The sequence below is a fragment of the Hermetia illucens genome, chromosome 3, assembly GCF_905115235.1.
Source record: "Hermetia illucens chromosome 3, iHerIll2.2.curated.20191125, whole genome shotgun sequence".
In the NCBI taxonomy this organism is placed as follows: Eukaryota; Metazoa; Arthropoda; class Insecta; order Diptera; family Stratiomyidae; genus Hermetia; species Hermetia illucens.
In genome coordinates this window covers 161,909,873-161,927,933 of record NC_051851.1, presented here as the reverse complement: position 1 = coordinate 161,927,933, position 18,061 = coordinate 161,909,873, and the positions used below count along the sequence as shown (strand labels likewise).

General features: G+C 43.1%; 1 protein-coding gene across 2 annotated transcripts; it reads left to right on the top strand.

Moving 5' to 3' along the window:
- The first annotated feature begins 1,746 nt into the window (after window positions 1-1,746).
- LOC119651343 (neuronal acetylcholine receptor subunit alpha-2-like) lies at window positions 1,747-16,162 on the top strand. 2 transcript variants are annotated; one of them, XM_038054897.1, is made up of 9 exons: window positions 1,747-1,834; window positions 1,914-2,004; window positions 9,284-9,435; window positions 9,507-9,551; window positions 9,618-9,727; window positions 14,835-15,220; window positions 15,283-15,435; window positions 15,516-15,694; window positions 15,783-16,162. In XM_038054897.1, the coding sequence occupies exons 2-9, from the start codon at window positions 1,947-1,949 to the stop codon at window positions 16,038-16,040; spliced, it is 1,341 nt and encodes a 446-aa protein (XP_037910825.1). In that variant the 5' UTR covers window positions 1,747-1,834; window positions 1,914-1,946; the 3' UTR covers window positions 16,041-16,162. The 2 variants fall into 2 exon arrangements, with proteins under 2 accessions (XP_037910825.1, XP_037910824.1); XM_038054896.1 differs by having other exon boundaries at window positions 1,759-2,004.
- Window positions 16,163-18,061: the final 1,899 nt, after the last annotated feature.

Below are 18,061 nucleotides of genomic sequence, written 5' to 3'. Positions count from 1 at the left end.
GTTAGTCGCGCACCCTCCCACACATCGTTAAGGGAGGAGCAGTACTGCCTGAGCCACTCGTTCGTGTTTTCGTCGGCAAAGTTCAGCCATAACATTTTACGATATACACCTGCCGACTCAAAGCAAAGCTTAATGCCTTGCGCGGACGCAGTCCTTACAGCTAGGAGGAGTTTCCTCCTAAGCTGTTCGCACTGCTCAGTATCGTAGCCGGATGGATTAGAGTCGTCATACAGGACCCATCCATCGGCTTCGATAGCCTTGGCTGCAAATGAAGGCCTAGCCGTTGTCGGCCGAGCCCTCTTTGCTGCCTTTTGTGTCGAAGAGTTAGGATCGTCCGGGGACCGCTGCCGCTTCGGTTTCCCCTTAGCCGCAGGTGCCCCGAACGCTCCTTTCCCCTCAACCTTGGCACAGCCTTGGGTTGTGCGTTGTCCGGAGGCGGTTTCGCCGAAGGTATTTTGCTGTTCGTGGACAGGTGCTTACCCATGAGCAAGACTTTAGCCTCAGCAGGTGGCACCGATTGGAGCCTGGGGTCAGGAGTACTGACAGGAGGGGCCTGCTTCGGCTCGTCCGTTAAGGACTGGGTCCCAATTGGATTGGTTCCCACTTGAATAAGTGGGGAATCTCAGTCTAGACTCAGGTTCTCCATCGCTGAGCTCAGGGTTGCCCCCTCACTCGGGGTTGGATCGTCACGATCGAAGTTTAACTGTGTTTGCTTTATAGATTTATGTTTTTTTGTTTTTTCATAGTTGGCTGCCATGGCCTCAATTTTTCCGGGGAAAGTAAGTCCCTTTTTGCCGAGACAAGGCTAGTTGAAACTGGGGGTCGTCTGGTACCCAGAGTTCACCGTTTACGGCCACATCTTAACCCCTGTGCCCATTCAGCCCTCGGCACGGTAGTCACACCTTGGCTTGGGGTTTTGATTACCACTTGGCTTCAGGTGTCACCTCCCGTTTCCTGGAGGATCTTCCTTACTGAGCTCCCTCACCACGACAAGGTAGATAATCGTCGAGGGAGACCTAGACTGGAGTACGGAAATGCAAGAATTTTCACGCTACGATATCGGGAACGCGAGATATCGCGGAAAATCCGCCGCCAGGGAGACTGGCCAAAATCCAAAAAATTGAAAATTTCTACGACCCCCGGGTCCGCCAAAATTGCAAAATCGTCAGATTTCTATGAGCGATGCTTCGATCTGGAACGCGAGATATCACGGAAAATCAAATTTTTTCAAAGGTTATTTGCAATCCCATCTTGTCGGAGAGGGTGCAAAAGGAATTAATAAACGAAGTAATGTGAGTTGGAGCAAATATTTACTTTCCGACTCCTTAACGTCTTATTGATTCCGTATCTATTCTATTTAGTCTGTTATTATTATCTTAAGAATAAAGTTAAGTGAAGTAGTTTATTACCATCTAAAGACTAATTCTGTCCGTTGACGCTACAGATAGGAGTGTATGCGATTCAAATCATCAAAGTATCTTCCGAGTAGTACTACTACAAATTTATCATTATAAATTGTCTCCGCAAATTCATTGATAACTCCAGTGGTCAAATTATAAAAAAGGTTGTTTGATTGAAGCTTGCAAATTGTTGAAATGTATCTTCTACTCCAATTTACTATCTCAAGATAAATTTTCAGTCGTAGAAACAAGAGGAGGCATTAACCGAATGATAACCTCCATTTTGGTGATATCCGATTACCAAAAGGGGCGTTTAAAATATTTCCATGAGATTCTTTAGGTTTCACTAGATTCGAACGTCATTTGCCAGAGTGCTCGCATAGTGCTAGTAGTGCTACATTGTGAAGGATATAGTGAAAATTATTAATTAAAAAGTGAATAGATTTAGGTTAAAATAAAATTCAAATATCCTAATCATATCCAAGTAAATAAGATCCTTTTTCTCTCCTGAAGTATTCATAGTGTTATGAACTGACTGCATTCGCAATGAGGACTTTGCCGCTGGTGTTATATCTACAATTAATTTTCATTTGGGAATCTTCTGGTAATCTAAGATTAATTAATTTAATTTTTTATTTATTTTTCGTTATTTTGGACAATGTGTAATGTATATGCGTATATTCACAATTAGCGTTTACATATTACGTGTTCATATTGCGTAATTTACACGTATTACGTATTTAACTTTCTTAATTTTTCTAGATTTTCTGCAAATTTAAGTTAAGGATGCGAAAAAAGGAAGATTTGTATTATGAGTGATTATTTTCAGAAGCCATCATAGGAGTTTCCCCATATGTATTATACTTAAAGCTACGATCTATTTCCAGAGGTTAGAATACTCTCAGACCCAAAAGACATCCATTAACGTTAAAAACACAGTGATGGACCTAAATTTGAACGTGTGATCTCTTACAACTTAGGACTTTCGCAGTCTATTACCTCCATATCTTTGCCTCAGAAAGTACAACACTTCAATGTTTTGTATATTCTTTTCGTTGATCATACCCGAAATCAAGGACCAGACATTCCCAAAGCAATGAAGAAGTTCTGAGTCCGCCATCCACTTGAGGACAGACCGAACCAATTGGAAAGAAACTTTCTTCCTCGGGTCCACAGACCTCTCTGTTCCTGGCTAGAAGCCAAATATGCAAAATAGGGGACTTCTGGTTTCATTGAAACCGGGCTATGCCATGCATCTCCCAAGATGGCCGACGAGTGGCTCACCCCAAGAACACTTGGCACAGAACAGTAAAGGAGGAGTCCGAGTGCCTCGGGAAATCGTAGGGAGAGCTGAAACGCATTTCAGGTATCCACAAGCGATGGCGCGTGGGTGTGGTTGATCCCAATGGGTAAAAGGCAACCATATAAGTCTTGTACCGAACCGAGGCATTGGCAAAACAACCACCTCTTCCACCACCAGCTGTTCAGATTACGTTTTCAACTCTATGAAGGACCGTAGAGAGAAAGTTCGGGTCCGGGATGAGAACTACGCATGGACTCTACTATCTCTTTAGCTGTAACTATTTCGTTGTGCGATTTAATTCTTCATCATCATCACCAATCCAATCTAGGCCTGCCTTAATAAGGAACTCCAGACATCCAGACAGTTTTGAGCCGAAGTCCACCAATTCGATATCCCTAAAAGCTGTCTGGCGTCCTGACCTACGCCATCGCTCCATCTTAGGCAGGTCTGCATCGTCTTCTTTTTCTACCATAAATATTGCCCTTATAAAATTTTCGGGTGGGATCATCCTCATCCATACGGATTAAGTGACCCACCCACCGTAACCTATTGAGCCAGATTTTATCCATAACCGGACGGTCATGGTATCGCTCATAGATTTCGTCGTCATGTAGGCTACGGAATCGTCCATCCTCATGTAGGGGGCCAAAAATTCTTCGGAGGACTCTTCTCTCGAACGCAATTTTCCTTGCTAAGAACCCAAATTTCCGAGGAATACATAAGGACTGGCAAGATCATAGTCTTGTACAATAAGAGCTTTGACCTTATGGTGAGACGTTTCGAGCGGAACAGTTTGTGCAAGCTGAAATAGGCTCTGTTGGCAGCCAACAGCCGTGCGCGGATTTCATCATCGTAGCTGAAGTTGAAGTCACGTTTCTTTCTTCCCGTTTGACCAGAGCGGTTTGATGTTGTTGGTTGGTTGGTTTTCGGTACTGACGTTGCCACCATATATATTGTCTTGCCTTCATTGATGTCCAGCCCAAGATCTCGCACCAATCATCACCTGCTCAATCTAAATGAAGGCAGTTTGTACGTCTCATATCGTTCTTCCCATGATGTCGATATAGTCAGCATAGACCAGTAATTGGGTGGACTTAAAGAGGATCGCTTCTCTTGCATTTACCTCACCATCACGGATCACTTGTTCAAGGGCCAGGTTAAAGAGGACGCATGATAGGGCATCACCTTATCGTAGACCGTTGTTGATGTCGAATAGTCTTGAGAGTGATTCTGCTGCTTTTATCTGGTATCGCACATTGGTCAGGATCAGCCTAGCGAGTCTTATCAATTTCGTCGGGATACCAAATTCTCAAATGGCCGTGTACAGTTTTACCCTGGCTATGCTATCATAGGCGGCTTTAAAGTCGATGAATAGATGGTGCAACTGGTGTTCATATTTTAACAGTTTTTCAATCGCTTGCCGCACAGACTCGCCTGGAGTGAAGCCCCTTTGGAATGGGCCAATGATATTCTGGGCGTATGGGACTATCTGGCCTAGCACGATAGCGGAGAAATCTTGTAGATGGTACTCAGCAACGTGATACCTCTATAATTGCTGCACTGCGTGATATCTCCCTTTTTATGTATGAGACAGATAATGCCTCTTTGCCAGTCGCCCTTTTAGGGTTTTTTTACGTAAAATCATTTTTTTTTGGTGAATCAAGATTCCTGACTCAGGACCTTCCTCATAAATTATCGGTTGAAATGGAGTGGGGTTTTTGGGATTTCCAAAATCATTTTGTGCTCTGTGAGTTGGGGCTTAAGAATATACTCAAAGTCTTCCCTGCTTGCCGTAAGAAGCCACTAAAAGGGATAGAAATTTGTGGGCTAGCAACCTGCAAATTTCGAAAACTTATTGCTACTGAAATATCAACAAGACGCAACATGCCGGTCGAGAACTGGGTCGCTGGGGAGTCTCACGTTTTCCCCGTACACAACTTCCATGGGCTTCCTTCATTTGGAAGCTCAGACCCTCCTCCGATAGTAGTGATCACGAATTAAGCTCCCTTTCTCGAAATTCTCAATATTAATAGATCTCTATTAATATTGAGAATTTAATAAGCGTTTAAAGTTTTTCAGATCAACAACATTTCAACAACTACGTTGTCTTTTCCAAGCACGTATTGGATGCCAGAGGCTTATGAAGCTCAGGTGCAGGAGTTGATGAGGAGACGCTTTGTCGGGCAGGCAAATGTAATTGGCTTATAGTCCGTCAATACTGTGAACAGCCTGTCTTCTAGAGAATAGGCAAAGTATTTCATTGTGATGTGTGCGGCTAATAAATGCCTGGATAGCCGCCGTGGACCACTCAATTAGTCGAGGTTCTTTGGTTTTCGGACCGGACAGATAGTTGTTAAGGATCGATTGATGGTGGGAAGGCCTGGCAAGAAATGATAGTAGAAGTTTAACATGCCCAAGAACCTTCTCAGATCCTAAACACTTTTGGGATGATGATCCTTGCGAGCTTCTGTGGTAGTAGTGGACGCACCTTAGAGAAGATAGTAGGGGGGGGGAAGGTATTGATGTAGTGCTCAACATCATGGCTGCGCTAGGTAGTTCTGTTGCGGTATATTTGAAGAAATGTACGAACGCGTGGGTCGGCTAGATCTTCGAAAATGATAGATAGAGTGTCGGATGGGCAGGTGAAGATCATCCCTGATGACGTAAGGTTGGCTGTGAGATCAATGAGGGACCCGCGTTGCAGAGCCAATAACAAACCATAGTGGCACAGGAATTCTGCGTCCAAAATGAGAGTGCTAACAAAAAAGAACAAAAAGTTGACTGACGGTTTCGTCTAGGGCAGAGGCAACTCATCAGACGCTGTCTCACCTCTCCCCTGGGAGCAGCGTGACCGAAAGTAACGACCGATGGTAATTGATCCACTTAAATATAATCGCAAACACGTAATGGGTACGGAATTATATTCAAGTGGAATCCGTCATAAATCCAGACCTAAACCAAGCCGAAGTAAATATTTTTTGTTGAAGATGCTGGGAATTCTGAGTCCGCACCCACTTAGTGACGGACCGGACCACCTGGGAAGCAACTTACTTCCTCTTTTGTAGTCCACGGGTTCTCTTTTTTGAGTTAAACCCAAGTTTTCAAAAAAGAACAAAAAGTTGACTGATGGTTTCGTCCAGGGCAGAGGCAGCGAGAGTGCTAACGTCCGCTAGAATGAAACGCCACGAATACGTGTGTCGAAGTCCTACTTGCCTGTAGCCATAAGTGCGGATCGACGATGAATTTGCTGCCGCAAATTTTAAAATCTGAGATGTTAATTGCTGATATTTTACGTCGATGAGATTCGATCAGGTCGACGACTTCGTGACAAGTTTTCTTATGAATGTGCCTAACAAGAGAGGCGCCCAAAAGGGATCGTCATCTGATGGTCGTTACGTTCGGTTGCATCATTGCGTTCATCACCTCTCGCAGAGCTAGAGAATTGCGACCTTCCAAGTTCAACATCAACCTCTTGTATAAGCCAGCTGTCGCTCCACAGTGGAAAAGCTATTTTGCTGATCGGACAACAAATATACTGAGTAACCCACCTGAGAATATCGATGAGCTTTGGGTTGCCATCAAAAATCCTGTTTTCTCGGATGCTACACGGGTCATCGGTCATGTCTTGAATGGACGTCAAAAGGTCTGGCTGACTGCGGAATCGTGGAACCGAATGGATGAACAGAAGGAACTGAAGGCTCTATTGACCACTGCCAGGGACGCGCTCGAACTCATATACCGAACAAAATCTCGAAAAATTTAGCGTAGTGTGCAGCGTGACAAGAGAGAATTTGCTATTGCCCTGATCAGGGAAGAGGAAAATGTCGCAGAATGCAATGATTTTAGTACCGCACGAAAAAGATTGCACCATCTTTCGATGACGAGCAATTAAAGAGGAGGAAAGAACACTTCATCCGGAGGGGTTCCTCCCCTTGACGATGGAATGGCTAGTCACCGTAACATGTGGATACGGACTGTTCCCCCAAGCAGAAGAGAAATAATTTCGGCCAACAATGCATTCAAACCGACTAAAGCTACTGGCTTTCACGGTCTCCCGGCAGAGTTACTTATCACTGCATGCGCAGTTACTGCAGATGCGCAGCTTCCACTCGTACGGAAATCTTGGGAATCCAAGAACTTTCCCAGAGATTGGAAGAAGTGAGTGATCGTTAAGATTGCAAAGGAGGGCACCCGTTTTGGGTATGACAATTTTATGAGCATCAGGGTGGCCGTTGCAAAAATAATAGCTAAAATAATCCTGGGACGCATTAAAAAGCTTGATAGACAGAGAGCAGGCTGGTTTCCTCTCTCTATCGTCCTGCATTGACCACATCATCACCCTACGAATCAATTTGGAACGGTAGTTTAGTAGTTTAGATCTTCGCTGCACCTACTTTTCATCGATTTCGAGAAAGCTTTCAATAGCATGAATAGGGACTGTATCTGAAGTGCTCCACGCAGGAGGGGCATTCCAGAGAAACTGATAGTTCACTTACTGCACCGAGGTCAAATCTTAGGCGAGTTTGAGGTCCAAAGTGGAATCCATTAGGGTTGCATCTTGTCACCAATATTAGTTCTTCTTGTTATCTGTGACATTTCTTATGCGGCCTTGCCCGGAGGATGCGGAGGAGTTCAATGAACTATGCCATCTTTCCTCAAACCCCTAGACTACGCTGATGATATCTGTTTGCTCTCTCATCGGGTCATGGACCTTGGCCAATTGGCTCCGGATTTAGAAAGAGAGGCCAGTAGAGTTGAACTGAAGACAAACACTAACAAAGCCAAGATTCTCAGTCTGACGGGTCGATTAAATTGTATATCTAAGAAGCGTGGTTTCTGCCAACGGTGGCACCAAACTAGAGGTATCCCGATGCATTAACAGATATAGATATTCCTTGGAAATGCAGTTATCTCAACAGTAAGCTCAAGTGGAGACTGTTCTGTGCTAAAGTTCTTTCTGTATTGCTGTATAGGAGTATCACATGGAAAGTTATTCAAAAAATTCCAAACCTACGTTAACACCTGTCTGAGTCACATCTTCGGTTAGATCAGCTTTCGCTACCTTGTCTAAAATCTGGAAATGCACTTATCTCAACACTGTCACTCGAAGGCTCCAAGCCTTCGTCAATAAATGTCTGCGTCTTATCATTGAAGTACGCTGTCCCGATACTATCCTAAACGAAGAAATTGTTCGAAGCGCAGGACTGGCACTTGTACGCACTGTGATCGGAAAGCGAAAGTGGTAGTGAATAGGTCACACATTAAGGAAAGGTGACGATTGCATTGCTGACTATACCAGGCAGTTCAATCCACTTTCCCCCGATTGCCAGCGGGTGGGTCTCCACACTTGGCGCAGAACAATAGAGGAGTGCAGTTGTCTTGGGAAATCGTGGGGGAACTGAAACACATTCCAGGTACCCGTGAGCGATAACGCGTAGGTGTGGTTGACGCGTTATACCCTGGAAAGGGTAATTCGCAACCATATCACATAAATTTCTTGGTATGTCACAATCTACAGTTCTTCGGGGAGTTGCGATGAGAAGAAGTTAAGGGCCCTCAATTATGAAGAGAATTCATTCAGCAGCATCGTTTTCTCGATTTCTGTTTTGTTTAATATACGAACGCATGCAAATAGTTGAGGCATAGAATTTTAGCAAAACGGACATATAAACGAATTTATCATAAAAACTTATTCTATTTTTTTAATAATCAAATGTTGATCTAAATTTTGTAGTTGCTTGTGCAATTGTGAATATTTCTTCCCGGATGTTAGCTTTCAGCCGAGTAATCGAGGTTTTTCCTATAGAAAAAAGTCTAGTAGTATCAGATTTGAAGTCCTGGGAGACACTCGAAAATTTTCCTAAGCACCATATGAATAGAAAGAAACCAGCTCATCCTCATGTATCTTTTTGAGTAAAGATAAACTATTATACTTTTCGACCAGAAATTACAATGGCAGCCGACCTGGTCTCATCGAAAATGTCTTACGGTTATATTAAATACCACGAAGGGAGCAACTCCGTCGTCCCATGAAACTTTCCCTCATCTCCTAGAAGCATTATAGTAGTTCCATCAAAAATGACACCTATGTACCATTCATTTTCCCCAACTTATTCTTTTTAAATTAACGAGTTTTGACTCTTCTACTTTGCATCATCATCATCATCAACGGCACAACAACCGGTATCCGGTCTAGGCCTGCCTTAATAAGAAACTCCAGACATCCCGGTTTTGCGCCGAGGTCCACCAATTCGATACTACTTTCTACTTTGCATCAGGAACTGAAAAGAATCTCCCACATAGCGTTTTCTTTTCAAACCATCATTAAACAGGTTATTGGTTTCAGCAACTACTAGAAAACCACCTTTTCCCTAGTTGCCTTACATAAAATTTCACTTGCCCTTTGCTGATATCCGTGGATCTGAACCATCGACCCGATTACCCAATGTGTCTACCATCCATCTAGTTGTCTATTGCAACACCAATAGCATGACCACAATAGGAAACGAAATGGAAATGATATGTTAATTTAGTTTGATTTTGAATAATTATAAAATATTCTCTGTTTTTTATCTTGCAGAATCCATAAGTTGTGATGTTAATTCAAAAAACACAGAAGCTCGGTTACAACAACAACTTCTATGTTCTTATGATAAATCGATTCGTCCTGTCGGCAACTCTAAGAATAGAACAACAGTGAAAGTGAAAATGTTCGTGAAATCATTTGAATATGTAAGAACTAGTCCTGCTTTTGGAAAATATCTAATTATATTGAGTAAATTTATCTATGACGTGTATTGCAGGATGATGTTGAAGGAAAACTAACCATCAACTCGTGGTTGAGCTTGGTAATGTTAGAGATAATTCACTATATGTAAGGCAACTAATATTTTATGTACTTCATCAATATTTAGAGGTGGACTGACGAACATTTGAAGTGGAATGCCAAAGACTTTGACAATATTGGTACAACAAATATTCATAGTGATGACATTTGGATGCCAGATTTGGCTCTCTACAACTCGTAAGTATATTTGAACTTAAACTGAACCATGTGAAGGCTCTGGAAATCTTAACCTCAGTCTTAAGCATTTGTGATTGCTTAGGGCCTCCCAAAAGCTATAGCGCCGAAACTAGTGTTCCCTTTTAGGCGGTTCGATGGCCGAAGTAGCTGAGACGTCAGCTTCGTGTTCCTTAATATTTGTAATTGTCTAAAGGCGAGAGGATAGCACTATGGGTACACTAAAAACGCCTGAGAGCCGGAGCCACGATCCTTCTTTAGAACAATCTACTAAAGCGAAAGGTGCTGTAGGCCCCAGGGCGAAAGGTGGATTGGTAGCCACGATCGAGCATAAAAACTGGGAAGCGCCTGCTGAACAATCGCCAACAGCCCTACTACCAAACCCTATGTCCACCTCCACGTGGTGATCGCTGGGAGTTCTTTCTTAATGAAAAACTGCAGACAGAGAAGGATGAAGGCGAGTCCCCTGCGCCTAAAAACGGGGCAAACTGTACCAACTGGTCCCCCAGCTTGGAGGTTGGGTAGGGCTGATAACCCTACACGGAAAACCGATGTTACGAAGCCATTGAAGGAGTCTCGCACAAGATGGACTTCAAAATAGGGAAATCTGATTTCCAACAGAATGGGCACATTGGAGTGATGGGTTTAATATATGGATGAACTGCTTAACAATCAAAATATCGGCGAGTTGGAGGTCTCGCCAACTGAAGACGACGAACAAATGCTGCCACAGCCAAGCAAGGAAGAAACAGTCCAAGCATTTTATCGGCTTAAAAACCATAACTCGCAAGGAGCCGATGGAATTTCAGCAAAATTGGTTAAATATGGAGGAGACCAACTACACCAAGTGGTTCATCAACTACACATAAGAAGGGTGATATCACGCAGTGCAGCAATTATAGAGGTATCACGTTGCTATCTCCGCTATCTTGTTACGCCGGATAGCCTTATACGCCCTGCGCATCACTGGCCCATATCAAAGATGCTTCACTTTAGGCAAATCAGCAACAAATCTGTCAAATCATCAATTTTCTCTCTGCGGCAAGCAATGGAAAAACAGGTGGAATATGGACATCAGTTGCACCATCTTTTCATAGACTTTAAAGCCGCCTATGACAGCATAGCCAGGGTAAAACTGTACACGGCCATAAGAGAATTCGGTATCCTGACGAAATTGATAAGACTGACTAGGCTGACCCTGACCGATGTGCGAGGCCAGATCAAAACAGCAAGATCACTCTCGAGACTATTCAACATCAACAATGATCTAAAACAAGGGGATGGCCTATCATGGGTCCTCTTTAACCTGGCCTTGGAGAAAGTGACTCGCGATGGATATGTCAATGCAAGAGGCACCATCCTCTTCAAGCCCACCCCACTACTGACCTACACTGACGATATCGACATTGTGGGAAGAACAACCCGAGATGTACAATCTACATTCATCCAGATCGAACAGGCGGAGCGAAATCTTGGGCTGCATATTAATGAAAGCAAGACGAAGCCAACGTCAGGGCCAAAAGCCAAACTACCAACAACATGGAATCGCACTGATTAAACGGGAAGAATAAAGATAGGAGACTACAACTTTTAAATCGTTGAAAATTTTCTCCTAACTACATAGGTTCGAAAATCACAACCGATAACACCTATGACAATGCCTCGCTCGAAAAGTCTCACAATAGGGTTAAAGCTGTTCCTGTACAAGACTATGGTCTTGTCAGTCCTTATGTATTCCTCGGAGACGTGGGTTCTTAGGAAGAGAAAATGTGAACTCTTGGCCGCGTTCGAGAGAAGAATCCTCCGAAGAATCTTTGGCCTACTATATGAAGATCCGTATGGTTCAAGTGGTTTGAACGCTAGGCTATCGTAGCTGAAGGTCACGGCTCAAATCTCACCGGGGAATTTGTTGTCATGACTGGGTGTCAGATACCAGTCTACTCAGCTTTGAATGAGTACCTGACTTAAAGCAGGGTAATAATCTCGGGCGAGCGCAATGCTGACCACATTGCCTCCTACAGTGTACTGTAGTGTAACGTTACAGTCTTGAATGAAGTGCTTTAACACACTTCAAGGCCCTGATCCAGTATGGATTGTTGTGTAAACGATTATTATTATTATTATATATGAGGACGGACGATTCCGTAGACGACGAAATGTATGAGCCATACCACGGCCGTCTGGTTCTGAATAAAATGCGGCTCAACAGATTGCGGTGGACGGGTCACCTAAGTCGTATGGATGAAGATAATCCAGCCCGAAAAGTCTATGAGGGCAATATCTGTGTTAGGAAAAGAAGACTTCCCCAGACTGTAGAAATAGAGTTAATAAGCTGTTGGTTGCCATCCCTATAGTTCTTGTCTTTAGCAGCTTCGCTGGTATTCCATCCACGTCTTGCACTTTATTGCTTCTCTGCGTTTTAGTGCATCCTTGACATCTTCGAGGTGGTGGAAGAGATGTCTGTAGATCTCTGCTCCTTCAAGGTGTGGAAATTGTGTTGTGGCGTTGAATAACTAACTCGAAATATTGGGCCCATCAGTTTTTCATCTGCTCCGTGTCTCCGATAAGATCCACCGAAACAGCCACAATCATTGTCAGCGGCAGTGATCTGTCCAGAGCTGAACGATTTAAATACCTTAGATCAATGCTATCAGCCAATGGAGAACTGCGTTATGAAATTGCTTCACGCATTAATGCAACCTGGATGAAGTGGCGTTCCACAACTTGTGTTCTTTGTGATCAACGTATCAACGAACGTCTCAAATCTAAAATTTTCCGGAATGTCGTCCGTCCTGTCACCCTCTATGGTTCTGAGTGTTGGCCGACTATAAAAGACAATGAACGGCATCTTGCGGTAATAGAGACGAAGATGTTGCGTTGGACTAGTCGCGTGATACGTTTTCATAAAATTCGAAATGAGGATATCCGCGATCGTTATGGGGTTGCACCTTCGGAGGCGTCTTCGATGGTATGGTCATGTAATTCACGCTAACGAGAATTCACTTACCAGGGTTGGTGTTAAAGTGAAGTCGATGGTGAACGGCCAAAAGGCCGACCGAAATAACGGTGACTTGATACGCTGGATGGGGATTTAAATGCCTCGATATTGCACCCAGATCAGACATTCGATAGAACCAAATGGTGAAACCAATCACGGCGAGCCGACCCCTCTTGTGAGCGGGACAAAGGCTGAAGAAAAAGAAAAAGGATACTGTGTCTCTGCAAAATATGGCTTTTGATTGAAAACCTACTGACATTTTTTTCTCTAATTTGTTGGCGGATCTTAAGTTATGCCTATTATATGTGATTGCCATTCACCACTTGGTGGGGTATAGCGCGTCAACCAGACCAACGCGCCATAGTTCGCGGTTACCTGAAATATCCTTCAGTTCCCAGCACAACTTTCCGAGACACTCGCACTCCACCTCTACTGTTCTGCGCCAAGTGCCCTTGGGGTGACCCACCCCTCCATCTTGGGAGAGTGGATTTCAGAGCATGATGTAGCCCACAATGCAATTGTCGCCCTTCCTTAATATGTGATGTATCCACTACCATTTCTGCTTTCCGATCACATGCGTATTAGTGCCAGGCTTGTGCGTCGACCAAATTTTCCTTTTGAGATATTGTCAGACCAGGTTACTCCAATGATTCGACGCAGACAGATGTTGACGAAGGTGAGTGACAGTGGGGTTAACTTTTCATGTGCTAATCCCATATGGCAAGACAGAAAGAACACTAGCACGGAACAGTTTCAACTTAGTTTTGGTGTTGAGATAACTACATTTCCAGCTTTTAGACACTGCCGCGAAAGCTTGTCTAGCGCTGTTACTGTGCCGGGCAACATCCAGTTTGGTAACACCGTTCGCACAAACCATTCAATGCTCTTCCCATTAATGCAATAGAGAGAGTTCGATGACCCGTCCCACTGAGAACCTTGGTTTTGTTGATTTATCTTCAGTCCAACCCTTTTTGCCTTTTTCTTCAAATTTAGAGCCCTTTGATCAAGGTCCATGACCCGGTGAGATGGCAAAAAAAAGTGATCAGCGTAATCGAACTGTTTGAGGATCAGAGATCATATCGACCATATATTTAAGACTTATTTTCGGGAAAGAAAGAGAAGTTGACATCTCTTCTTCCCTTTCGACACCATCAACAAGGAGGGTATCTGGAGTACTTTACTCAGGAGGAATTATCCAGAAAGGCAAACAGCTACTATCAAAACGCCATATTATGAAGCAAACTATCACATGTTGCATTGAAGTCAATTCTCAGAAGTCCAAAATTGTCCGACAAAGTTCTATTCTCTCGTGGGCACTATTTCTCCTTGTCATAGAAGATGTTCTCCATACTTCTTCGTTCAGAGGACGTGAACAATGCTGATAACATCCATCAATTGGCTCTCACATTGGGTCATGAATATTAGCCAAATGTCTCCGGATTATTATAAGGATGCAAACAGAGTCGGAATGAAGATGCCAATAAAACCTAGATTCTCAGTCTGACCGGTCATCGCAGTCTTCCTAACTTGATTAGTGTATGGATAGTTACTCGTAGATTAGAAAGCGAAAGCGGCAGTAGATAGGTCACACTTTAAAAAGAGCTACAACTGCGTTGTTGCTTATGCTATGCAATGGAATCCATTATCCCAAGATGGTTCTATTAACACGTAACGCAGAACATTGGAGGATGGGGGAAGGTATGAAGAAAACTGAAGCACATTCTGGCGAACCGGTGTATGCGATAATATAACCATTATTAGGGCGGGAAAGGAGGTATCTAATTGAATACTAAAACAGAACTCATATTGGGTCAGTATAAGTGCCAGGATCCTGTTACTAATATATAATATCACTCGATGGTCTAAATTGCTTGGAAGGTCTACTTCGTGTAACTGGAGAGCGGAATTTGACAAGACTGTCTTCTGTTACTAACACTATTGCTTCTTGATATCGGTGGCGCTGCAGATTTAGATTAGATAGATTCATAGCTTCATAGAAGAAATATTCTTCAGGGACCATCCTATCAAGCAAATACTGTCATTGTAAGGAAATACTGTCGTTTAAGTCATTATCTTTGATTAAGTTATGATTTCATTATCCTTTTCCCTCAGGAAAACAACACAATTCAGCGAGACATGTACCTCTTCCCATTGTATTGTCTACTCCAACGGAGCTGTATCCTGCATTCCACCTTGTTCACATGAAGCCATTTGCCGTTCAAATTATAAGTATTGGCCATTTGACACTCAAAATTGTTCGCTGCATTTAGGATCATGGGTTCATAAAGGCGAAGAAATTGACTACCAAACGCTCATGAGTGGTATTGAACGCAGCAAACTACAGCATAATGAATGGAAGATTGTTAATACCTACGTCAAAAAGAATCCTGGAAATTATTCATGTTGTCCTGATGAAACCTATCCTTCTTTACATTATACGTTTATAATTGAACGACATTCGGCTTCGGAACAAGCTTTCATCCTGGCACCAGCAATGAGTAAGTTAATTCAACGTTTAAGATTATTCTTGAATCTTTTTATACCCCTTTCCGTATCTTAGTTTTAGTAGCATTAAATTTGATAAGCCTCTGGCTAAGCCCTACTTGCTCAGAACGTATTATCATCTGCATCGTGTCATTGTTCTCGCACTTTATCTTCATACAGCAGCTATCCTGGCTGGTGCCGAAAAACGGAGAAATTGTTCCAAATGCTAGTAAGTACGGGGACTGCACATTGCGGTAAAAAGGACCTGGTTAGAAATGCAAATTACAATACCAAATTTCAAAATTGCAGTTTTATTCTTCCGAGATTCCTTGGTGATATCTGCAGTCCTCATCTTGAACACAGTCATACTAAGAGGGCTACTGTCGACTGAAGCAACAACTCCGATTTGGGTGAAAAACTTAACCGAATCCTTGAAGAATAATACAATTGGGAATGCTGTGTTTTCAAAGCCGTATCTTATAAACAGAGTAAGTGGCTCGAAAGATAGTCTTACATCCTTACAGGGTTTGCTCATTTAATTCTTTTGATTATTTTTGAAAACTATTTTGTCATCAGACTCCCCTAAACAATGATTCCGGTGCAGACGATGCGTCGAACCTGATCGAAGGAGGTGGAGCCGAAACTGTAGCGCAAGCAGCTGCGAACAACAAAACTGAAGATTCGACAAGCATATGGGTCACAACTGTCCGGATAATAGATATTCTCCTATTTATCATCTTACTTGTAGTCTACTTCTTCATGTTAGTTAGTTGGATCCCAGAAGAGTATGAATTTAAGGGTAAAATTAACGCCGAATTATTGGATGACGACTGAATGTGAAGGAAAGATATTTCCTGATAACTTAGTGGGAGAAATTATTAAGTGTTTATGAAATGCTCAGATTGCATTAGATGTTGAATAATAAGGAATAATTAAAGATTCAGAGTATTGAATAAGTTGTTGTTAGAAATGTTTTGTTAATCAACCACTCAACCCCTTTAACCCGAATATTGACTCGATAGCCCCTAAACCGTTCCGGAGATACGATAGTGCTGCGTGAGTAACAGATACGTGTAGCAGATAAGCATACAGGAACCAATTGGATTCCTTGGCTTTGTAAAAGCGATAATCAACGAGGTCCAACCCATAGCCACTGCCTTCCTCCTTGTGTCACAATAACACAATGCAAAAGCATGCTAGGCAGTATAATGTCAGATGCTACAGTCCATTACCCGAGTGACGAACACCAGAGGCCACATCCTATTTGGGACGTTTGAGAAGCTGAACAATGTACTGGCCAAAGTTAGCTCGTCTTCCGAAATAAAAGGTTAGGCTCGATTGTCAATCTGACATAGCGCAATACCTCGTTTGCCAAGTGGTCTGACCTCTACGCCCACGGCAACCGCCAGGTCATTTTTTTCGACATTGGGAACAATGGAAGAGACATCCGAAAGCGCACCGAAAATTTAAAAAATTCGGACACTGGGGCTTTTGAGGAAAAGACATTCTTGGCGATCCTAGAACAAGGTCACAATTCGAAGAGAAAAGCTTTGAGAAAGGTAAGTCAGCTCTGTCATCTTATAACTACATTTATACTGCAGTAGGAGACCAGACTTCTGGTGAACCACTAAACTTTGAGGACGAATTCATTTTGTCTGCGAGCGAAAAGACTCTGGTAAAGGGTAAGGAGTAAGCCGCAACACCAAAGGCAGGAGGAAGAATACCGGAATCTTCAAAGTAGCCTTAAAAAGATATGAAAAGACAGGGGTTTAGTTCTGCTAGCGAAGCCACACAAACCTCTTCACGTGCACTATTCATTTCACCCTATCTTCCTTTTAGATAAGGGGAGGACGTTGGAAATGACACACAAGAGGCTGCTTCTGCTAATTAGGCTAAAGGGGGGTCTTTCGGAGTGACAGTATGGGTTCCATGATGCCGTTCTACAGTTAATATGATAGCAATGCCCAAGGATTTGGCTCGTGACGAGTTGACCGGCGATAAATTCTGACGCTAGATATCAGGAATTCTTTCAATTCCTTGGATTACCTTATCTTCTCTACACTGGGTGTCCTTAATTACTTAATTCGGTCAATCGAAAGAAACCTCTCGGTTTCTCTGAAACGAGGTGGATGATGAGACGAAAGACCACATACCACACCTTCGGTTAGAAACGTCAGCGCTAGAAATCGTTTCAGACATCATTGGAATTAGGTTAGGTCAGACGGTAAAATTTTATAGAAACTCAAAATCTAAGGTAAAAGAAATCAAGGTTGTATTCTGCTACTGACACTATTTCTTCTCATTCTTAGCCACATATAATATTCTGCCTAGTCTGAAAATAAAAACAACTTCGTGAACTCGATTATAAGATATACCCCAGACCAGCCGAATGCTTCTAGATTTGAAAAAAATTCATTGCGAAAACTGGATTCACTTCTTCCAATGCTCTGTCCAGGTCTGGCAGAAGATAATTTAGCCGCAAAGGAGAAGGGACTTCAGGCTTACCTGACAAAACCTTCTTCTCCCCCGCCTCTACCAGGAAAAGCGGAAGAAAAGGAAGCTGGTGAAGGAGGCGCAACTGGTCTAATTTTGGTATGAGGAAACAGATACATGCAGTCAGGGCACTATGAACCTGGGAGGGTTCCCAGCCGCGGACAACGGAAGGCACTACGAAAGAAGGTCAAGTTTCTCGGGAATGAGAACATGGGTGCTACTACACGACCAACTGTGGCGATATCCAGAGAAATCGGACGCGAGAAAGCGGAAGGTGAGAACAAGTTGGTAACCCCGGGGATTGAATGCAGCAGACTTTTCAGTTAGCGGCGGTTTTCATATTAGGCTGCACTTATGCTTGC